Source organism: Lathamus discolor, chromosome 3, assembly GCF_037157495.1.
Source record: "Lathamus discolor isolate bLatDis1 chromosome 3, bLatDis1.hap1, whole genome shotgun sequence".
NCBI lineage: Eukaryota > Metazoa > Chordata > Aves > Psittaciformes > Psittacidae > Lathamus > Lathamus discolor.
Genome location: NC_088886.1, coordinates 65,803,860 through 65,825,801, shown reverse-complemented (window position 1 = coordinate 65,825,801; position 21,942 = coordinate 65,803,860). Strand labels below are relative to the sequence as shown.

General features: G+C 47.2%; 2 protein-coding genes across 2 annotated transcripts in view; one reads left to right on the top strand and one right to left on the bottom strand.

Moving 5' to 3' along the window:
• Nucleotides 1-11,423, bottom strand: part of IQCA1 (IQ motif containing with AAA domain 1) — a 95,134-nt gene extending 83,711 nt beyond the window's left edge. Inside the window, exons 1-2 of the mRNA XM_065669639.1 lie at nt 11,013-11,423; nt 1,418-1,742 (exon numbers count right to left, since the gene is read on the bottom strand). Coding sequence (XP_065525711.1) covers nt 1,418-1,742; nt 11,013-11,023 — 336 coding nt within the window. The 5' untranslated portion in view covers nt 11,024-11,423. The remainder of the gene's footprint in view (nt 1-1,417; nt 1,743-11,012) is intronic.
• ACKR3 (atypical chemokine receptor 3) overlaps nt 3,778-21,942 on the top strand; it is a 49,312-nt gene continuing 31,147 nt past the window's right edge. The window contains exon 1 of the mRNA XM_065669641.1: nt 3,778-3,865. The gene's annotated coding sequence lies outside the window, so the exon portion shown is untranslated. The remainder of the gene's footprint in view (nt 3,866-21,942) is intronic.

Here is a 21,942-nt window from a genome sequence, read left to right as displayed (position 1 = left end):
AGATAATACAGTGAAAGGAAGGATCAGAGATATCTTTTCTGGGCAGATTATTTAAGGAACAGAAGTTATTTTTTAAACAGTGGCCAGTAGTTTTGGTTTTTAATCAATAATATATTATTATTTTATGGAAAAAAAACCACGTAAATCTCTATTCCCATCTACTATGGAATAACATTTGGAAAAGCCTCAAATCTCGTCAGTGACCCTGTTTTTTTGGTAGGAGGCAGGTTATAACAGATGTCAAACAGGACTTTTCAGACCTGCCCATCTTTTTTCTGCAAGGGGATTTAATGCTATGTTATGAAAACAAAGGGAAGGAGCTTGCAAAAACTCGTGGCAATGACTGTCTGTCTCTATTTGCGGTGCAATAGGGATGCTATTGCAAACAGAAACATGTCTGCAAGTCTCAAACCAATGTTGTAATGATACTGGGCATTCATCTCACGTTAGAACCGGGATCTGAAAAAAAGCAGAAATTCAAGCTGCGACCCTGTTTTTAGGAAAGCAGCGGTACCTGAATGTGACAATAGGTGGAGCTATCTGCGAGAGAAGCAACCTCCCTTTCGCTGCTGCTCTTTCCTACTGCTTTTAGAGCACAGCTTCAAACCTTTAGCCTTACTGGCATCCTCGTCTGGTTTAGCGGGATGGCTATCAGGGGCTTTTACATCGGGCAGTCCTGAGCTCTGGACACTGAACATGCCCTCAGCAACTGCCTCCTTAAGAATAAGAAACTTAGCTCAGGTTTCTCATGTTAGTAATTTGTGGGACTATGAACTTTTAGCATTACCTGTAACCTCTGGAAGATGCCTGGGGCCAGGCTGGTTTTACAGTGATGCAAAAGAGCAGACTGAAGTGAACTGTACCTTCCCTATCAATTGCCCATCTTTTACATAATCCCACATTCAAATCAGGCAGAAAAACTGCTGATGTTAATAGTGAAGCTGTCTAACTTAATACAACATAGAACGGTTTGGGTTGGAAGGGACCTTAAACCCCATCCAGTTCCAGCCCCTTGCCACAGGCTCCTTCCGCTACAGCAGGCTGCTCCAAGCCCCTGTGTCCAACCTGGCCTTGAACACTGCCAGGAATGGGGCAGCCACAGCTTCCCTGGGCACCCTGGGCACTCATATTAGGACACGTGCAAGAGAAAGATCTACAGAGCCTGTGCTGTTATGGAGAAGCTGAAATGCAACACATTCATCAGGCAGATCAGCTTTTAAAATCTTGCTCCAACATATAATGCTCATTGTAGACCAAATACGCTCTGATGTTTAACAGAAATGCCATAATTCCTGATCACCCAGTACATCACTACATCACTTGGTGGAACTTCACAGACTGCAAATAAACGTGACTGTCTTTAACACAGAGCTAGGCAAAGTCCCTATGAATTTGGCCACTAACAGAGCAGACCTACCGGGAGAAGTTTTAGATCTTCCAGGATATTATCAATGTAATGAAACTCTGATTTCTCCAGATCCACCATCTCTTTTTTCAGCTCCAGGATCCGGCCAATCACACCATCCAGCACTTGCTGAATCAACGCCCGTTTCTGCTGGTGAAGGAGTTGGTTGTGGGCTATCTCCAGGGTATGGAAGATTTGCATGTACTTGATGTAGGAAGTGGCCAGCATCCTGAATACTTTCACAAGGTCCTGCTCTGGCTGGAGGAACTCTTCTCTTTCTCTCTGGAGCTGGATGTCGAGGTCTTTCTGGGCATCTGTCCACATCTTGTTGTAAGTGCTAATGGAAAAGAAGAGACTAAGTTAACCTGACATGAAAGCAAGAGTCAGCACACAACGATGCCAGGGCTCTGTGCGTGTGGACTTCGCAAAAAAGCAAGCTGGAAATGTGAGCTGTTACATTTACAAGGAGATTTTAACGACAATGTTTTTAAAAAGAAACCCTTAGCAAAAGTGTCTGGTTTTGATTGTTTTCAAAAGAGGAATCTTCAAATGCTGTTTTATTAATGGAAGCTTAAAAGTTAAAAACTTTTTGTCTTTACCCTTAACATTCTTGAAGCATCCTTCAAATGCTTGAAGCTACATCCCCCTATAGCACCATGAGTTTCATTCCATTGTGCTAATAGAGAAAATGGCTTCCTGGAAAAGGGGTGTCCCCCCAAAGTCCTTATGATGGCGGAAGGTCTGTTTTAGGTCCCTGCATGTTTGGGATGAGGACCAACTGATGTTTCTGAAGCATGTGTTGATTTTCTGTCTTTCTGAAGTGGTTCTCAGGGCTCATTGTAGGGTAAATGCTGTGTTGGTGCCAGTGTTAGAGTGGAGCTGTGGGCGCTGTTTCAAATGTGAAGTGAGGAGAGCAATTTATTTCTTTGGTAGCAACTGCTGCACTCCAAGCAATTGCTGAATGTCTTGTGCAGTGGCCAGAGACTATTTGAGGTTTGTCACCTACCTTTGTTACCAGCTGTTCACTTGGTAGTTTTGGTAGGAATTTGGTAGGAAAATTCTTCCCTGTGAGGGTGCTGAGGCGCTGGCACAGGGTGCCCAGAGAAGCTGTGGCTGCCCCATCCCTGGCAGTGTTCAAGGCCAGGTTGGAGCAACCTGTTCTAGTGGAAGGTGAAGGGAGTTGGAACTGGATCAGCTTTAAGGTCCCTTCCATCCAAAGAGTTTTGTGATTCTGTGAACAGATGGAGCTCTGATGTGATGAGCATGCACTGGCTGTCAGTGGCTTGTCATGGTAAAAGCAGATCAAGTGTAGAACATCATGGGAAATCATCCTAAAGGGGCAAGAAATGGACTCTGGGCAAAGAGGCTTTTACTCATAGAAGAGCTCAAGCAGCAGATTTGTCACTGAAGGGTGCCAACATCTGTGGCAGTGAAAGACACTGTTAGGTTCTGTTTTACTTCTGGCCAGGTAAAGGCTCTCTCTTGGGAGTGACAGACGTCAAAAACATCTTACACCTTTGGCAATGTTTCTCTGATACCAAAGCTGAGAAGTTTGTTCTGCACTGAGCCTCAGTGATGCTGGGAGAAGTTGATTCACGCTTTCAGGTTTGCAGGAGGAGGGGAAAACAGTGGGCTAAGGTAAGAGGGAAAGCTGACTTTTCTTTCTTACACCTAGAAATAAAGGCTTCTGGCCTCAATGGTGCAGTGCAGACTCATCCACCAAACTATTGCTTGGTGTTCTTAGAGCCTGTCAAAGATGTATGAAGACTAAAAGGCTCTGCCTCCATTAGATGAGCTTTTAGAGCAGCCCTCTTGCTGGTCTGAGCAGCACTGAGCAAGTGCTTGTGTATTAATTCTGACAAGAAATCTGGGCAGCTGTTAACATTGCTTATGCTAGATTGTAATTGCCTAAGTGGGAGCTCTGTCAGCTGATCTTATCATTCCCACCCTCAGAGAACAGAATGACCCTTGTGCTGCAGGAGGGACCAGTGCAGTGGATGGGAGGACAAACTCCAGCCCACAAGTGCCCTGAGCGTGGGGTGTGCACAGCACATCCAGGATGCTGATGGGGCTGTTGGGACTCCCTAAAGCCATCAGCAGAACCACCACCAACCTGAACCCTGCTATTGAATCTGCACTGTTAACATTAAAGTGCACATTATACTTTTCAGCTGACTTGGGTTTCTGCAGGATGCAGCTGGTCCTGCTTTTTCTAATGCCTCTGCAGCCCACCCAGCTCCTTCCTTTTCCCCTATTTCATTGACATCCCTTTGCACCACCCAAATGATTTAATTGCAGCAATTAACCCGGGTGCAGGAGATACACAACGTAAAACCAGCAGTGTAGAGAGGGTTGGCACAAATGTGACCAGTGTTAGCTTTGACCTAACAGCTCTGCCAGTGAATCAATGGGAGTTTTGTCCACTTCCTCTGCAGTCAGAACATGGAAGAACATCTACTGGTATGAGGTTCAGGGGGTTTTCCAGCACGGAAGGAAACAACGTGGTATTGTACTTACGTAGCTGTGCCTGCTTACAGGCTACTTGGCAATGGGGAGGCTGTAAATCTCAGGGGAAGCCTAGCCCTACAGGTTTATAAACAGCAGGTATGCACAGGTTGAAGTATTCTGAATGCAGGTTATTGCAGGGGGGACAACAGATTGTACAAGAACCAATTCCATGATTGTCCACTCCAATTTACAGTAATCTCCCTTTCTGCCTCCTCTGGCTGAGGAATGTCAAGTGGTTCCTCCTGCTGAGCTAGCTAATATCCAGTTTCTCTTTATATTTCAAGTTAAGTTTTTAAGGGAGGAGGGAGACAGAGTGCTCCAGCCTTCAGAGTGTGTTAACGTCAGGCAATATAGATGGAACATAATTGTTTCCATAACGCATTAGTTTATCGGATAAGCATTAAGATGATTGCAAGCACGTTGCTGTGGGTCAGATGTTAAGACTATGGATATTGTGGCATGTTTGGAGTTCTTGCAGCAGTGATGCTCTGTGTAAATGAGGGCAAAAGAAGGGACAGGCCCACTGGAAAATGAAGTACTGACAGAAAAGAGTTATGAGGAACTGCTAGATTTTCTCTTGTACCTGTTGCAGTCAGAGTGAATGACACCTTGGGGGGACGTGGCCCTAGTGCTTCTGTTTGTTAGGCATGTAATGGGAAAGAGCAGGTACTTGATAACTGGGAACAGGTAAGTGCAAGCAGCAATGTGATTTGAGTGTTCCTTTGGCTCTCCCTGATTAAAAAGCAGAGGACATGTGCACAGCCATTTGCTTCCCCTCCCAGAACTGGATTAAAATCATTATTTCAGGTTTTACTGGTATCTAAATGGGAGTCCTTCTGGACTAGCCTGAAGGATTGGATGTGCTTGGTGTGTTTATAGGCCTTTCTGGCAGAGCTGCTGTAATCCTGAGGAGCCCTTCAGCTTTAGAGACAACCGTGTTCAAAGGGTAGTCAGGAGGAGTAACGTGTCTTCAAGGTTACGTGTTAAAAGCAAAGAACAGGACTGATGCTCCGTGCCTGTCAATCAGACAGCGTGTGACCTCCAAGTACCTACTTGTATTTTTGCCTATTTGCTCAGTCCCCCTCTGCATTAAGCTGTAAACTCCCTCAAAATTGCTCCCACACGCTGAAGGGGGAGTACAGAACAGCCTTGAGCATGCTGGCTTTTCATTTACTGTTACTGATTCATCTAGTAGGCTTGTTCCTGTTCTGTAATGGGTAGGGTGTGAGCTGTATCTGTGCCTGAGGATGATGCTGCATCAGAATTAGATTGGATTAAAGCATCTAACTAGCCTGTAGTGCTGACAACCAGCACCACTGAGCATAATTTTCCTTCTCATGGCATAAGATGATTAAATCCTGGGAAAGAAGGATGTTTGTCTCAATCTTTGCATGTGTATAGCAGTACAAGTAATGCCGCAAATTGTCATAGCAACTACAAAATAGGAGTGTTATGGGGAAAATAAGCAATGCTGTAATGGGATGAGTTAAAAACACATACAGTGACTTAACTCCAGAGCCCCCAGAGTGCTTTCTGGCAGCTTAAGGCTTGGAGGGAAGGTCAAGGCTTTAACTCTTCACCAGTGTCCCTTCTCTTCACTCCCATGGAGTAGAAACCGAGTCTAAAACAAGGGCTAAAGAAGACTCTTGCCATAGTATGGTTTCTAGTTTGAATCTCACTTTTGCTGCTCAAAATAAAGCCTGATCTCTTTGAGTGAAACTTTTAGGAATGTTTTTTTTTTTTTTTCCTGCTCAAGTTATAAAAAGCTGTTTAAAATCCTGCCAAATTACACATAGCCTTTCTCAGTATTCCAGGGCCCTCTAACTCTGCACATTTGTTTGACCCATCCATCTCTTTTACGCTTACTAAAATGGTCCTGAGGTCCAGCTGAGGTTACCCTGCCTACTTGTGCTGAACTGGTTTTGACACTCAAGCATGCTCTGCTTGAAAGGGTTTGTGCTGAGCATGCAAACTGTCCCTCAGACCACTTGGGAGCCAGCACTGGAGCCTGGCACCAGTGAGGTTACCTTTGTGCCTGTGTTTTCCTTCCCCCTTCTCCCCACAGTGTCTTGGTGTTTTTACTTGACTGCCAAAGGGAACTATTCCTGTTATTTCAGGACATGGCAGTTTGCATTCCAAGTTGTGTCTGTCTCTGGGTTTGTATATGGGCTGAACCCAGGCTACTTTGATGCCTGTTTTTTCTGGGCTGTCCCCCGAGGACAGAAATATCTCTCACTTCATGTGCCAACCATGTAAATGCAGAGCATAGCACTGCATGTGCCCTACTGCTTTGTTTGCTGGATGTAAAGAGATGGAAGGGAAACCATCTGACTGATGTGGGTCATCTCTCTTCACCGAACATGGAAACTCCCATTTGATTAAATGAGCTCTAAATGGTCTGTGTTTTAACACACTTCTGGAGCATTTATGCCACCACTGCAAACTACCTGCATTTCTCAGGAGATCGGGCTGTGTTGAACCATAGAACAGGGAACAGAGAAAGCCCTGGCAGGGCTTGTGAGAACAAGAGAGTGAGGAGTGGGGCTGGAGCAGGGATCTGTGTGCTGGAGCAGGGCTTCCATGGGCACAAGGAGCTGAGGGACTGAGATGTGGGTCTGGCAATGAGGAAGTGCGTGTATGAGCCAGTCCTCAGGGAATCCTCTAGATCCTCTGGGCTTGACAGGTCAGCCATTGTGCTAAACCCTGGGCAAACACAGGGGAGGGAAACCCTGCCCTGCAGCCCCCGTCAAATAAAGAACCAAGAGACAAAGGTTGGGAGGGGAAAGTGAGGCCCCAGGGGAAAAGGGGCTGCACAAATGCTGCTGCTTTCCTTTGGTTCTTTATTCTCTTTCTAAAGATCACCATACTTAAGATGACTGGTGGCTTGTTGAGGTCAGCAGTTACCTGCTCCCCTGCTACAACCTGCTTAGGTATTGCACTGTGGGACTAAATATATTATGGGAGTAGCCTTCTCTTTTCTTTAGGCTTATTATAGATGAAGCTTCTCTTGGCATGGAGAGGTGGAGATCAGTGTGGCCTTATGACACAAAGTGACTGAAAGGTTGTCTGAATCAATTCCTGATGTAAAAGCCATTCGGAGCAGTGCAGGCGCGTGGCTCTGAGCTTGGTCAGGCTTACAGCTATGCCAGACTTCTTAGCTGGTGGTGAAGGTAGGGCTGTCAGGTGACTTTTTAAGCAAGCTTGCTCTAGCCATGTTTTACAGAGTTGGAAGTACTTGGGGTAAAGAAAAACCTCACCAGGCTTTGTTTGTGACAGGGGAAGAAAACATACAGCCTGGTGGCATTGTTAATGTGACCAGCTCTGTGCTTCTGTCATCTCCAAGTTCAGTCTGTGGTGCTATGGCAGAAAGTGCGTAGGGGATAAAAGGTTTTATGTGGCATAAATGTGCTGGGACACTGCAGGGAAGGTGAGGGAGCCCCCTTCACCTGCAGCAGTGGCAGCGCCACACCTCGGCAGGTCTCAAGCGCCTTCTCTGGCCAAACTCATGGCTGTTTTCTTACAGGAAAACCTTGCAAAGTGATTGTCATTGTTCATGGCTGAGCTTTGGTGTAGCCTGCGCCAAGGGCCAGCCCTCTGTCTGTCAGGCTGCCCTTCCGTGGAGGTAAGGAGGAGAACAGCAGCCTCTTCTCTGCAGGGAGACACGAAAGGTTGGGGAAAGAGAGCTTTGGTAACTCATGCAGCCCTTGTGTAGCGCTGCTGCAGCAGATGCTGTGCCTGGGTGCTGCTCTACCTCTGCTAGGATCAGGCTTGAGGCTCAAAGTTAACATGGTCTACTCAGTTTCTTGAGAACTGTAGCTGCTTCTTTCACTGTTTTCCCGCAGAAACGCTGCTGGGATGTTTCCGCTGGCAATGCTTTTTCCTGAAGGAGACAATGTACAAGTAAATGCACAAGATCTTTCCCTACCTGCTCATTAAGGATGAAGGGAGAGGCATGAGAGACTTTAGTTGTGATCATTTGGATTCTGCCTCTGTTTTCCTGCTTTAACATAAGCAAGATGACATGCTAATGCTTACCAGGGGTGGGAAGAGGGGCAAAGATGAATCCATGAATGCTTGAGAGATGTATGAGAGAGAACATGCTCGGAATGCCCAGGAGGAAGCTAATAATTGTGGTGTTTGGATGGAATTTGAAGAATATGGCCTGGGGCCAGACCCTGAATGAGGGGATAAAAAGAAATATTCAGCAACAGCCCAATAGCTGAATGAGGCTGGGGCCCCATGGGAAGAAAATAGGATGTGATCACAATACAAGAAACTGCATCGTAATGCAGCCACAAGAAGTGGGGGAGAGAAGATGGGATTAAAGTTAGATTGGCATTTTCTTACACTACGGTTTTGCAACCTCATTTTGCTCATCAGAGCTTTGGCGGTGCAATACAAAATACACAGGTCTCCTTTGGCTGTTTCTGTCAGAAGCAGAAAGGGAGATGCCAAAGAACTTGTCTTAGATCAATATTTAACCACAGAAAGTTCTCTTTGTGGCATGAGGTGAAATTTTAAAGCGCTTTGATTGTTTAAAGCCCCGTAGTGGCAGTGGCAAATGTCCTGTAGCTGGTGAAAACCTGGTACTAGTGGTAGCACCAAGGCTCAGCTTTAATGTGGCTGGAGTAGGACTGTGAGGGCAAGTTAAGAAATCACTGTTCCTACAGGTTAAGTAAATGGTAAACAGATTCATAAAGGAAACACAGCAGGAACACATAAATGCAAAGCTATCTCTGTAAATTTCCTGCTCAGTGTCTGGAACAGAGTGTACATCTGTATGCAAATACTGGGGTTTGAGTACTTTAGGAAGTGTGCTACATCCAGCACTTCTTAATGAACCCCGCAGCAAATGTAAGGGGTACTACAACTGTCCTCAGACCATGTCAAGCAAGTCTGAACACTGAGTTTTCCTGTGGCTGGCTGCTGGTGCTTACTGACCCTAAGAGAATATAACTGAGCACTCCGAGTGTCCTGCCTCTACCCTAATGCAAAACTAAAGCAGTGGAATAACACTCTTCTGTGAGCTTCAGGCCACAAGGCCCTGAGGACAGTGAACATAAGCTGGTTGGAAATAACTGATATCCCAGCCATGTACACTCATGTGCAGTGTGACTCAGCGCTGCAGAAGATGCCAGTCTGACCACTCTGACTTACAGTGCGTGAGACAACCACAATGCACGCACACTTAGTACATTTGTATGTCCAGCTGGCTGCAGGAGACACAGGCAATTTCTCTGTGGTAGCAGCTGTTCTTCCAGATATCTAAAAAGCAGCTGTTTACCTCAAGCTCAGAACAAGAGCTATGTGCTGTGTCGCAGTTCTATGCAGTACACAGGATGTGACTGTACAGCATTGAGAAATCACTGCTACAGACTTGACTGGGACTTACTGATGTGCCTATCTATAGCATGAAGTCTGTCTTCCATATGCCATGGCAACATACAGTCATGTTGGACTAGATGACCTCTGAAGGTCCCTTCCAACCCAAACTATTCTATGAGTCTATGTAACAGTACCATCACTAACTTACTTGAGAACCAATTCAGCTGAGTCTTGTCCTAAACTATCTTGTTCTGCAAAAGCAAAGAGTGCTCCTATTTGGTAACTACTGGTATTGATTAAAACTCAGCTCTGTCCTGGGGAGGAATACACAAGGCTCTGAACAGTAAATATGGGTAACTTTTCTAATGCATTCGCCAGCACTGTCAGCTACAACCATTTAAAAACCAGGAGGGGAGACTGAGATTAGACAGGAAGAAGTTCTTCCCTGTCCTAACTATGAGAGTGGTGAGGTGCCTGTGGTAGGGGGTTGGGACTGGATGAGCTTTAAGGTCCCTTCCAACCCAAATCAGTCTGGAATTCCATGAAGTTAAAGCTGTCTATATCTAGGTAAGAATTTTCTACTTTTTATTTTCCTGATGGTTTGTGACCATTTTTTATTACATTTTGCTGTTGGGCTTTCTTAATATTTATTAATTTCAGGTTTGCGGGTGGTAAAACCTGAATCCAGCATGGGGCAATAAATAACTGCACAAACTGTCCAGAAATCTTGGTATGCTGAGGTATAGAACACAGCAAAGAAAGCTATCCAGCCTGTTGCTCAACTCAGGCTCTATAGAAGCAGTGATTGATGAACTGGTGTATATTCAGACATGTATTTATGAAGGGCAGGATTAGCCCAGCTATAAATGTCGTGCTGTGCACAGCTATAGAGTGATTCCAGTTAAGTGAGCCAAGTAGCATCAGTGTCAACTTGGAGTCCCTTACCAGCATTACTACCTCGTTTGGAAGCAGAACTGTATATAGCTTAAGTCATGTGGTGGGGAAATGTGTATTATGGTTGCATGGATGTGCTGTTTAGCACTGGTAGTGCTGCAGGAAGTGCTGAAGAACCCTGTCTATTAAAATTACACTGAGTTAAGCTGAACAATGAAGACAGGCTGAGAGAGCTGGGCTTGCTCTGCTGGACATGGAGGCAGCACGCTGAGGAATACTGAGGGATAATGCCATAAAGGATGCTCGCAGTTAGGTTCCCAACTTTGTAGCGCAATAGCAACGTAGGAACCAATAGTAATTCTCATTAAGGAGGCTGGGTATCTTAGTAATGTTTCTGGAGAGATGAGCATGGCTCCCCGCAGGCACTTTGATCCAATGCCATCATCAGGGTCTGCTTATTGCAAATAAACTTTTAAGACTTGTACTGTGCTGACACCATAAGGAATTCATTACGGGGAGGTGGGGGGGAAACCCAGTCTGTGCAAGTTTTCGTATGGGAAAGGGGGAAAAGTGCTGTTTTTGCAAGCAGAGAAGGGCTGAGTGGGTAGGAAAGGTACCAACAGCGACCTAAACACTGCCGAGGCGAGCCGATGCCGTGGAGCGGCTGAATATCCCCTCGCGGGAACCTGCGGGCTGGCCCCGGCCGCGCTCCCCCGGACACGGCGCGGCGGAACCGGTTACCCCGCGTTCGCACCGGCGGGTGCTCCCTCCGGAGGTGCGCGGAGGGTTGGGGGGTTGGTGGTGTGTGGTTTAGCCCCTCCAGCGCCCGGGCACCTGCGGCCCCCTGCCCCGCCGGGCCCCCGCGCCCCGCGCTACTCACGCCTGAGACATGGCGAAGCGCCGCGGAGGCCGCACCGGCCCCCGAGGCTGCAGCGCAGCCCGCACGGGTCCCCGAGGCCGCCCGGAGCCGCTCCGGCCTGGCCCCTGCTGGCAGCGGCTTGTCCGAGGCCCGGGCAACCGGACGCCCTGCGCGGGCCCCGCCGTTACCGCGGAGACAGGGCCGCGAGGTGTGTGCGCGTTATCGCGTCCCGGTGCTGCTGCACGGTGTGAGTAAGGATGGTCCCCGTTTCATCGCGTTTTGCCTCCATTGTTTCTTTTCCGAGCACCCACAGAGACAAGTTTTTAGTGGCTTTCCGTCCCCTACTGCTTAAAAAACCGGTTACTTATTGCTTATGGGGATTTTCCCCCTTGCAGCAGCTGGAAACCTGCCTCGTGTTCTGTACTTCCTCTCCCCGTTGCATCCCCGAACTGAGCACATCTGGATGCCAAGGGCGGCTGGGCAGTGACTGCCGAGACGTGTGTCTCCATCCCACCTATGGGTACTTCACCCTCCTAGCTGGATGTGCTGCGGTTTTGGGGTTTACAAATATTAGCAATGGGGGAATGGGAGGGTGTTGTAAAGCAGTGTGTAAATCACAGCCATCGCTTCCGAGCCCGGGTTTGGGGGGTGGGCGGAATAGAGCTGGTTTGCCTCTTTGTAAATGCTGGCAGTGAAACTGGAGTTGTTTTAAACGCTAATCGTTTTAATTCATTGTTTGTGTGTGGGGTGAGAAGACATAAAAAGGCTACTTATTGAAAAAGGGGGGAATCAAAGCTAGTGAGACGGGATTACAGCACATTACAGGGGTTTGGCGGGGGAGGGAATGGACTCCTCCGCAGTGCGAGTGGGGAAGGGGGAAATGGAGCAGTGTGGGACAATGAGTGCTCTGCCAGCAGTCACATTTTAGCCATAAATCTCAGGATGTCTGCGTTCTTTTGCTGGTTTTATTTATTTATGCCCCCCCCCCCCCCCCTTGAAGCCCCATTGCACATAATTAGGTGAGAGTCTTGGCTATGAGCTTCTCAAATCAAGTTCCTAGCCCCCATGGCTTTGGAGAAGGTTTCACATTGAAAATATGAACCTTGAAGGACCAAGACCATAACAGAAAGCATCTGAGGCATGTTATTTTCTGAGCCATGTGATGGTCATGCACGTTGCACGATTGCTTTTGGTGCATTGGATTGGTGGGATTTTGTTAGAAGTAAGTGAGCTTTGAGTACTTGTTTGCTTTTTCTTTTAGAGGCGTGTAAAATCAGCATGTAATTAGCTGTGTTAATGTGAAAGTGGTTCTTCATGCTGCTGCAGTTTACATCAGAAACTTGCTTGCTTCCTTTCAATGCCTGAAGATCCATCTGCAGGTTAGCGGGGCTCTCAAGCAGTAACTAACTTGTGTTTTGTTCATATTTAATACCTTAACTGAGTCTTTGCAGCCCAGATGGGGACATCGCATTTGTGTTTTCATCAATGTGGGCATTTATGCATCACTTTTTCTGCTGAACTATTCCTTTTTCAGCCAGAGTTCTACCCGCAGAGTCCCAGCAGTGCTGTTTCCATCGGTGTGTGTGGTTTTAAGGACTGATTTGGCCATAACCCCTAAGCAATATACCCTTTCCCATAGACCTTAAGCTATCGTTCCCAAATCTCCAAGAGAAAGGGAGTAACTCTTGCAATTCAACAAGTAAATTCAGGAATTGGAGTTGGAATAGAAAATGATTTTGTTTCTCTTATTCTGGAATGCATCAATCAAAAGTAGCTTCTAAAATTAATAGCTAAGCAATATTTGAGACAAGTGAGAAGCTTTCTGAAGCAGTTGGAAGTCAGAGCAACAAGATTGCTTGATATGATGTGGATGTTAATTATTAATCTGAATTTATTGCCCTGTGTTAGCACCTCATTGTCACAGTGCAACGGATGGTCTTTATTGTGTTAGAAACTGTATTAAAGATGGGGTGCCCATGCTGACTTCCACCCCCCAAAAAAGTAGACATCTTCCTTGAAAAGATGGGAAATTAAGCTACAGAAAAGTTATGCAGTAAAACTGATTATGGAGTAAGCAGAGTTGATGTTTTTGCTTGTTTTCCATGGGGAAGGAGCCTGCTTTGTAGCCAAAATGGGAGTAGCGTATGACTGAGAATAGTTAGTTTAGCCCAAGAAAATAGACACCTATAAACGGAGTAACTGGGGAATGTGAGAGATCCTGGTTTCCTGTAGGTTTCTAGTTGAATCCTTGACTTTGAAGTGAGAGGATGCGTGTCTGCCTGGGCAGTTTGGACAGTGCTATCCTCAAAAGACTGGCCTGTGATGTATTGTCTATCATGGCTGCATCTTGTGCTTCAGGTTTGGTACAGGGACTCTCCATCCCCATCTCCAGCTTTCTGCTTCTTTATCTCCCTTCTCATTTCTTCCCCTGGAGCACTGAATTGCAGCTGAGGTCCAGGAGGCCATTGGTCGGGCAACACCATGAAGCATCTCAGTCTTTCCAGTCCAGGATCACATATCTCCTATAATCCATACAGGCACCAACCATCTGAGATCTGTAGGTACCAAAAGAGATTAAAGGATTTGTAGCTGTTATTCCACACATTGTATGTTTCTGTATAGCATTGATAGCGACTTCCTTGTCCAGATTGTGTTGCATTAATAGAACTGTGTTATTTAATCTATCCAGCAGGAATAGGTGATGGGTTTTATACAGTGTGTTCCTTCTGGCATCTGTAATTCCTTAGGCTCTTGCAAACATGAGCTTAAAAGTTCTGCTGCCTTGGAAACTAGGTGCCATCATTTTTAAAGAAGTCTTTTATTAAGAGCTTAAGAGGTGACTAGTGAGCTTCCAAAGGGAGAATGTATGAAACTGGAGGGCCTTGTTCCTCTAGATGCAGGTCCCTGGCAAAGAGCTTAGTGCACCTGTCTCTTATTGAGTAAGGGCTTAAGTAAAGCGAGGAACATAATAGGAAAAATGTTCTGCCTTTGCAACTCATATTTCAAAGCACTTACAAAAGTCTGGATTGTCCTTCAAGGCACAGGAGTGAGTTTTTTTGTGTGTATTGCTGGCCCAAAGGGCATGCAGCGGGAGAGGCTGCGTGGTCAGGGTTTTCTCCATCACACGGCATGGATGACTTGAGACTTTGGGAGTAAAGGATCCTGTTGCTTCTTTGGCCATAGGGACAGACATGGGACTCCTGTGCTGCACCTCACTGAGGTGTAGGATGTGATGTGCTCTATAAGGCATCTCCTGCTGACATGAGGGGTTGCTGAAGGGGCCCATTTGCATGCTACCAGTGAGCTGGATGAAAGTGGGGTTGTGAAGAAGCACCAGGAGGTTGGGTTTTGCTGGATGTCTCACACTGAAAAAACACCTTCCCCCATAGCCCTACCCCAGAGTGCCAGTGTCCCTCTTGTCCTGTAGGACTCGACAGAACCTCTCCTGGAAAGGATGGAGGCTGTGACAACAGGGGAACTGGTCCCAAGGGAAGACCTGGTTACAGTTGAGTTGCACAGGGAAGTGAGGGGTAGGAGCTCTGATGGGCAAGTCTGGGGAGATGCTGCTCGTGGCTTCGTTGCAGATGGGCATTTGTTTTACCTTTAGGCTTGGATTAAAGTGTGTAAAGGAGCTCTGGGCAGCTTTTTCCTGCGAGCTTGGGACCTAGGTCTGCCATGTGGCTTCAGTGCTGGCTACCAGCTCATGCTGACAGCCAGGAGGGATGGCTCTGCCAGCTGGGCTGTGCTGACCGGTTCATTTAGCCTTGCAATCCACCATTGAGCTGTTTTTCCAGCTAACATTAACTACTGGATGTACAGGAGGTTTGCTGCTTACTTCAAGGCTAAGTGAAGGGGATTTGTCGGTAGTCAGGTCTGTTGGGCTTTGATATAGCACCAGCGTGTTCATCAGGCCCGAGCATGGTACATGGAGGAGGAGGATTGGAGCAGAATTAGAAGCTATAAAGTTCAGATCTAATTTGAAGAATTTTCTCTCTATCACTTAAATGTGGGAAATGTTCCTGTGGTTTCAGGTATAAAATGTCACACTTCATAAGGAGCGTGCGTTTTAAATCTCAGCCAGATATTAAATGCCATGCCGCACTCCACTTCTCTCTTTGTTAGAAAGTAAAACCTGAAATCATCTCTCCTGAAAGAATGTTGTTTGAGAAAATTAAAGCTTTCAAAAGGATCTGGTTCAGGCAGCACTGGCTGTCCATCATTAGGAAACATCAGGGACTGTATTGATTTGATTCTGTATTGACAAGTGTTCATCAGCGTTCAGCAGTTTAATTATCTAGGATGCTGTTCTTAAAGCTGCCTGCTAGCACAGATCTAGCAGCCCGTCCAGCCTGATAATTAACATGCACCAGATGGGGTTTTTGGTGAGAAAGAGACAGAAAAAGGGATCAGGATCAGGCTTCTGGCCATTATCCAAGCCATTTGTCAGTGGAGGTTTTAGGAAAGTGGTTGGCATGAACATTTGGCTTCAGCTAGGAAATTTGTGATAAATGAACACAAACACAGTGTCAGCTTTAGTCACTTCAGGGGGCAAAGGTTGCTTTGATATTATTCTGCAAAGCAAATACTGGAAATAAGTAGCATTGCTTTTGGTTGTGTAATGTGAAGATGCGTTCAGTATCACGTGTGAAATGGCACTTTGGGACAGAGCCATCTCAGTTCTTTTAAGATGCACAGATTCTCTATTTACTCACTTTATAGGCCCACTAGGCAGCAATATGAGATGTTGTGTATAGTTCTCTCATGATTTTGATAGAAAAATGAGAAGAATTTTGACTGTTAATCCTGGCTACGTGTGCCCATGAATGACTGAATACATCCCAAATTGTCATGGTTTTAAGCAAAGAGAAATGCTACACAACATAAGCTTCTGTGTATTCCCTTCAGTGGCAGTGGGTTTTAGCTGACCTGAACCCCCTTGTCTCATGTCATGTTAAACAGGCAGGAGGTTTGCTGTGGAGCCCTGGGTGGGTGAGAGCTCAGAACAGCACAGTGCCCCTTGCTCTGGGGATGCAGCCCAACACGCTTCTGGGCTCAAGTGCACACTGAGTCTGGGTCACAAAGAATCTCTCTTATTCTGTTGCTCCAACCTGAAGTGCTGAAGGCTAAGATGGATGAGCAATTTCCACAATCCCTCCCCTATAATTGCCTAGCTCTTTCTGCTTAGGCTCTGGGAAAATCATATCCATTATGTGGCAGCTCAGTTTCTATCCAGAGCATCCCAGACTGAATTAGGTTTTACTGACATGGTTGCATCGAGGAAGCAAAAGCAACACCTCCTGCTCAGCTGATTCTTCCCAGCCAGAGCTCAAGGGTTAATAGCATTCCACCTCGAGCTGAAGGAACAATGCAGGCCAGGCGCTGTCTGTGCCTTCCACGTTGCACGTGCGTCACTCCTGCGTGGAAACCAGTGTTAAAACTACTCTGCTGCTTTTCCTCCTCCCAGTCCAGCTTCTGGTGCTATAAATAAGCGGTGCAGTGTGAGAGAAAAGTGAGTAACAAGGGGCTGTGGTTGTTTAGGTGCCTGTGGCAGGATGTTTTCTTGATTATCCTGTTTCTTGTAAACACAGCGATGGCTTTTGTAGTCCAGATGTAGAGGCAGCCCGCGCTCATTGTTCCAACACCTGCTGGCCTTTCACATGGACCCAGTGCAGTCCATTGATAAAACCAGGCTCAGAGACCTGCAGCACCAGGCTGAGCTCCCCTAGATAGCTCAGAAAAACACTCTGTGAGGATCTGACATCCGGCCTCTCGGTGGTTTTTTTTTTTTCTCCATTATATTTGATAGGGAGGGAAAGGGAAGCTCAAAGTGATTTTGTTCCCCTGCTCTTGTTCTCACAATAGGGATAAAAACAATGCTCCCTGGCTCAGAGGTGGTAAACAGTGAGAAATAACAACTCCAGCTCCCCCTGCAAGTGTGCAGCCCAGTTTATGAATGAAAATGATGCCTGTAATTCAGTTTCAGGCCTGTTGCTGCTTTTGGTGTGATGAAATGAAGTGGACCAGAGGAGAAACAGCTCGTAACCATTGCAGGGTTATAGCTGGGAGTGAGCACAGGGAAGATATTGTCTGCTGGAGAAGAGTAGCACAGGGGGTTTTCTGCTTCCTGCATCAAGATCAAAGCACTAAACAGGTGATTTGATCAGTCAGACTGGGGCTTTGCAGCATTTTCTGTATCTGACACTAGTGTATGGTGATGTGGCACCTTTGAGGCTGCATTTCCCAGGTTGGCTACATGGGGTAAATGAAGTCAGGTAGATCCTTGATGGTACAGGACTGCTTTGCAAAGTTCACAGTAATGCCGCTAGCCCTTGCAATAAAGGAGTGAAATTCAGACCAAAGGCAGTTATGGGTCAGTTATGCACCTTTTGTGCATCTGAGTGTTTCTTTGGTTGGAACTTAAGGGCTAAAACCTGCTTTTTTTTTGTGTTGAGGAGGCACTCCAAGGCTCTGGAGGGAGAGCTGGGGTGGTCAGTTTGGGCTACGTGTGGTTTAGCAGCCTCTTCTCAGGTAGGGGACTTGTTTTCCATGGTGGTGTTCAGAGTAGGAGGAGTTTTTCTTGTGTTGAGGTCTCTTTAGGACCCCCCTGCTCCTCATGTGTCCCCCACCTGTGCCTTTGGCTGCAGGAGCAGAGGAGACATGCTGAGATTTATTTACTGCTGCTTTGAGCAGGGAATTGGACCAGATGGCCTCCAAAAGTCCCTTCCAACCTAAATGACTGTGTGTTTATCTCACCAAGACAGTCAGATGCCAACAGTGAGTCCTTTACAAAGGCACTTAATGAGTCAAAGGCTTTCTCCCCCCATTTTCTCTCTGAAAATGAGCTCTGGCACTGTAAAGGAAGCAGTCCAGCTCCAGAGTAATAATTCTGCCTGAGACAGGTGAAATGAGGTGGCCAGACCTGCATGTGCTGTGGCTTTATCCTGCTTGAACACACATGGCCAGCCTCTTGGCAGCTGCGATGTGCAGAGCAGAGGGTAGGATGTCCTCGCTTGGAGCATCCTGTTTGTCCTGCACTCCCTGGGCTGTCAGAGGTGTCCTGAGATGGGACACTGCTCCTCTACCTGTGGGATGCAGCCATGGAGGGACTCAGAGGCTGTTGTGGAGTTACCTTTCTCCTGCTCTCACTCCTCAGCCTGTGAGTGGGGTCCCAGGAAGGGAAGCACCTAAGAATACACATTTGTGCATACCCCCCGTTATGTCTGTCTCTAATTAAAGCCCCATAGAAACAGAAGGCAGAGGAGGGTGTTGGTGTGTGTTGAGACCCATGTGTGAGAGGAGCATGTGCTGTCTCTGGGCTGTGGAGCAGGAGCATGTAGCGTGTGGTGGTGTCTGGCTGTGGGATGGTGCCACTGCACAAGCACCATGGGCAAGAGAGCTGGCACGAGCTGCCCTTTGCAGGAGCATGGAACGTGCATGGGGACCCTCCCTGGCTGGAGGTGGGACATGGCAACATCCCAGCAGCCAGCACCCGGCAGGAATTTGGCTCTTAAATCCAGTTGTATTTCCAGACTGAGCTCCTGTGCTTGTTTCATGATGTGGTTCTGTCAATAGGAACTCCTGTGTGTGCAGCCTTTCCTTTTGCTCGGTTCTGTTGGTTGGTTTGAACTTTCCTTTTAATGGCTGTGTTTAAGATCAGGGTAGGAAGGAGCTGGAAGATGCTGAGCATCCTCAGCTTGCTTCTGGATGCGTGTTGAGACACATGGCTGTTTCCTGCTATCGTCTTGTGTGGCTCCATGTCACAGCTCTGACCACATGAAATGCTTACAGGAACGTTTCTGGCTCACACAGGGGTTGTCCTTGATGCCCTTTCGTGGTAATTACAGCAGGAGAAGTTAGCCCCAGGCAGGAAACCCTCTCTCGAGGTCCTCAGCCTTGCCACTCAGTTGTTTTGGGTTTCTCCTTCCAGGTTCTCTGCAAAGCAACATCGTGGTCACTAACATCTGTCTTTTCCTTTCAAATCTATCATTTGCTATTGGAGGCAGTAAAAGCTGCTGGGGGTTGTCACAAACAAACCAAACAAGGTTTTAAGGAAGCTGATACATTTCCTATTGATGTTTTGCTCTTAGACCCTGCCCTCCAGAAACCCTCTTTACCCCTGAAAAAGAGAGCCCATCAGACTAGTATTTCTTTTAAAACAGGTGAAAGATGGAGGATTAACTTCCGTGAGTGACAGGTTTCCTTTCAAGCTGTTCTGAGCAAGAATGAAGCCCTTCAGAAGTGGTTTACTGCAGTTGTAGTTTGCCTTGCTTCATGCTCATGCTTTCAGCAGTTCTTGGGCACACCTCCCGTCACGTTATGTGTGGTTACAGACATGGGGGAGGTTGGGCAGCAAAAGCCAAGTGAGCTTTAAAACCTTACTTGTTTCTTTTTTAGAATGCTGTTAATGAGGTATTGCGTTTGATTCCTTCCTACCATCAAGGCGCAATGTCTTCCCCAGCATCAGCACCAATGGAGGCATGGAGAGGCATGAGAGAAGTAGGGGTGGGAAATGCCATGCTGGATGAGTCTCCAGTTAGGGGTCCAGACTGTGAGCAGTGTCAAAAAGCTTTGTTTAGTCTGCAGTCAGTAGCTGGTGGTTGCTTTTAGTATGGGCACCGAGCTGGGAAGCAGGGTGTCCTCCTCACGCTGGTGTGATCTGCAGCGTTGGGATGTATCTCTCTAGTGCAAGGAGCCAGAACAGAGGGTGACGTGTTGGAGAGCTTGTCTCAGTGCCAGAGGGTGAGGTGTGAGGGCAAAGCTGTACCTTCCCCATGCTCGTGCTTGCAGGGACATTGCTGTTGATAGAGTCACAACCCGTTTTGGGTTGGAAGAAACCTCAAGGCTCATCCAGTTCTTCCCTGTGAGGGTGCTGAGGCGCTGGCACAGGGTGCCCAGAGAAGCTGTGGCTGCCTCATCCCTGGCAGTGTTCAAGGCCAGGTTGGACACAGGGGCTTGGAGCAATCTGGGGTTGGAACTGGATGAGCCTTGAGGTTTCTTCCAACCTAAACTGTTCTGTGATGTGGGCACATTGAAGTCATGCAAAACACACTGTGAGGCAGTGATCTGCTGGCTCCCTTTCATATCCTTGTGTGCTCACAGACTCACGCCAGTGGTGATGGTCTCACACTGGCCTCACGTTGCCCTGCGTGGATGCAGCTGGGACATGTACCTTCTGGCAAAGCTCCTTGTTCAGGTCTTCACCCTCTCACAGCAGAGTACCTTGGTCCTGGGCATGTGCAGTGTGTGGACAGGCCATGGACCATCTCAGCGCTATGCTCGTGGGGAGCAAGTCCCATAACAAGAGGATGAGGAACCACAAGAAATGGTAAATGTGTACATTATGGGTGCCGTATGACAGAGAAGGGAGGGCAGGCTGGGACGGCTGTGTATTCCTCTTGATGTGTGAAACATGGCAGGTTTGCATCAGTAGTATGGGTTTCTGGCTCTTTTGAGCTTTGCCTTGTTTAGATGTGGTTCCCTCACTGAATGTCCTGTCTCTTGAGCAAGGGCCTGGGTTTAGTTAAAGCCTTAGTTTAGTTTTGAAAATGGACTGATACGAAGTGGCCTTGATGCTGTTTTCCCATTAGCTTGTGGTGTTGAATGCTGTTTCCATGCGGATGGTACCTCCAGGCTCTGATGCTAGGTGCTCTTCTGTCCCAGCATGAGAGGACTCTTGTGCACTGAAGGACTTGTGCATTAAGCAGGTGGGCTTTGGCTCCAAATGTGGAGGTCAGCAAAGAGCATATGGTCCCTAAGAGGTGCAGCTTGTACTGCTAAAGATGCTTGGAAAACTGCATAGCAGCCTCTCTGTTTTCCTGGAGCTTGGCCCGAGGAGGAGCAGGTACTTCAATGTCAGCATGTGCTTAAGCCTTGTCCTATATGGAGACCCTCCTGAGCTCTTCCGACCCAGGGCCAGCTGGCTGTCGAAGCTGCCTCTTGTTGTTTCTACCCTGTGTTACATCATTGTGGCTCTATGGCTATTTACTGCAAGGAGAAAATGACTTTCTTGAGTTGCAGCTACCTAAGTAACTGGGAGCAGGTAGGTTACGAGAGTCACACATGAGCTGGGAGCGAGACATCTGAGCTGGTCTCTTGTCTGCCTTGTTTCTATGATCCTAATTCTGCTCTAAATTAATTCCTTTGTTTAGCTGCTGGTTCCCCCCCCCCTTTTTTTTTTGTTCTCACATGAATGCTTGTCTCTATATTTAGGTCTGCCGGGGCGGGATGTTATGAATAATTGTTGATTGATAGTATTAAACACTACCACGCTTGGCTGTGTTGCAGTAATGATGGTGCTTTGGGGATATGCAAATCAGTTAATTGCAGTAATTGCAGTAATAGCTGTTTTGGAGGATGCTGTTTAAGAGCCCTTGGGTGAGCAGACAAAGAGGGAGACATTTGGAAGTGCAAAGGAGAAGGGGCACTTGGAGAGTCACTGGAGATGCTTCATTCAAGCTGCTGATTTGTGAAGTTGGGTTTGCTTTGCTCTCCAAACCCCCCTCACACAACATTGCCTCTTGGTTTGTCTCACAGCTACCCTAGTTTGGCTACTCCTGGGCTTTTCCCAGGACCCTGAGCTGGAGAAGGAAGCTCGCAGATGAGAGTGTTTTCCAGGTAACTTTTGCCTTAGAAACCTGGGAGACCTCCTTGGAAAACACCCAAGGAAAAACAGTATTTCCAATACTAGACCTCTGTGTTACCTCACACTGATGGGGTTTGGGTTGCCAGCTGATTCTCATTCATGACAAAGCTTTGTATCCCCTTCTGTGACAACATCATGGGGGCTCACACTGGGTGCAGAATGGACGTGAGGTGCTTCAGGAACCATTGTTGGGAGGCTGTGAAGGGAGTGGGATTTCAGGTATTGTGAGGATGGGGAGGAAAAGGTCCCTTCTGGCTTCTTCCCCATCCTATATGTGCTGTCCCTGCCTTTGTGTATTATTGTATATTC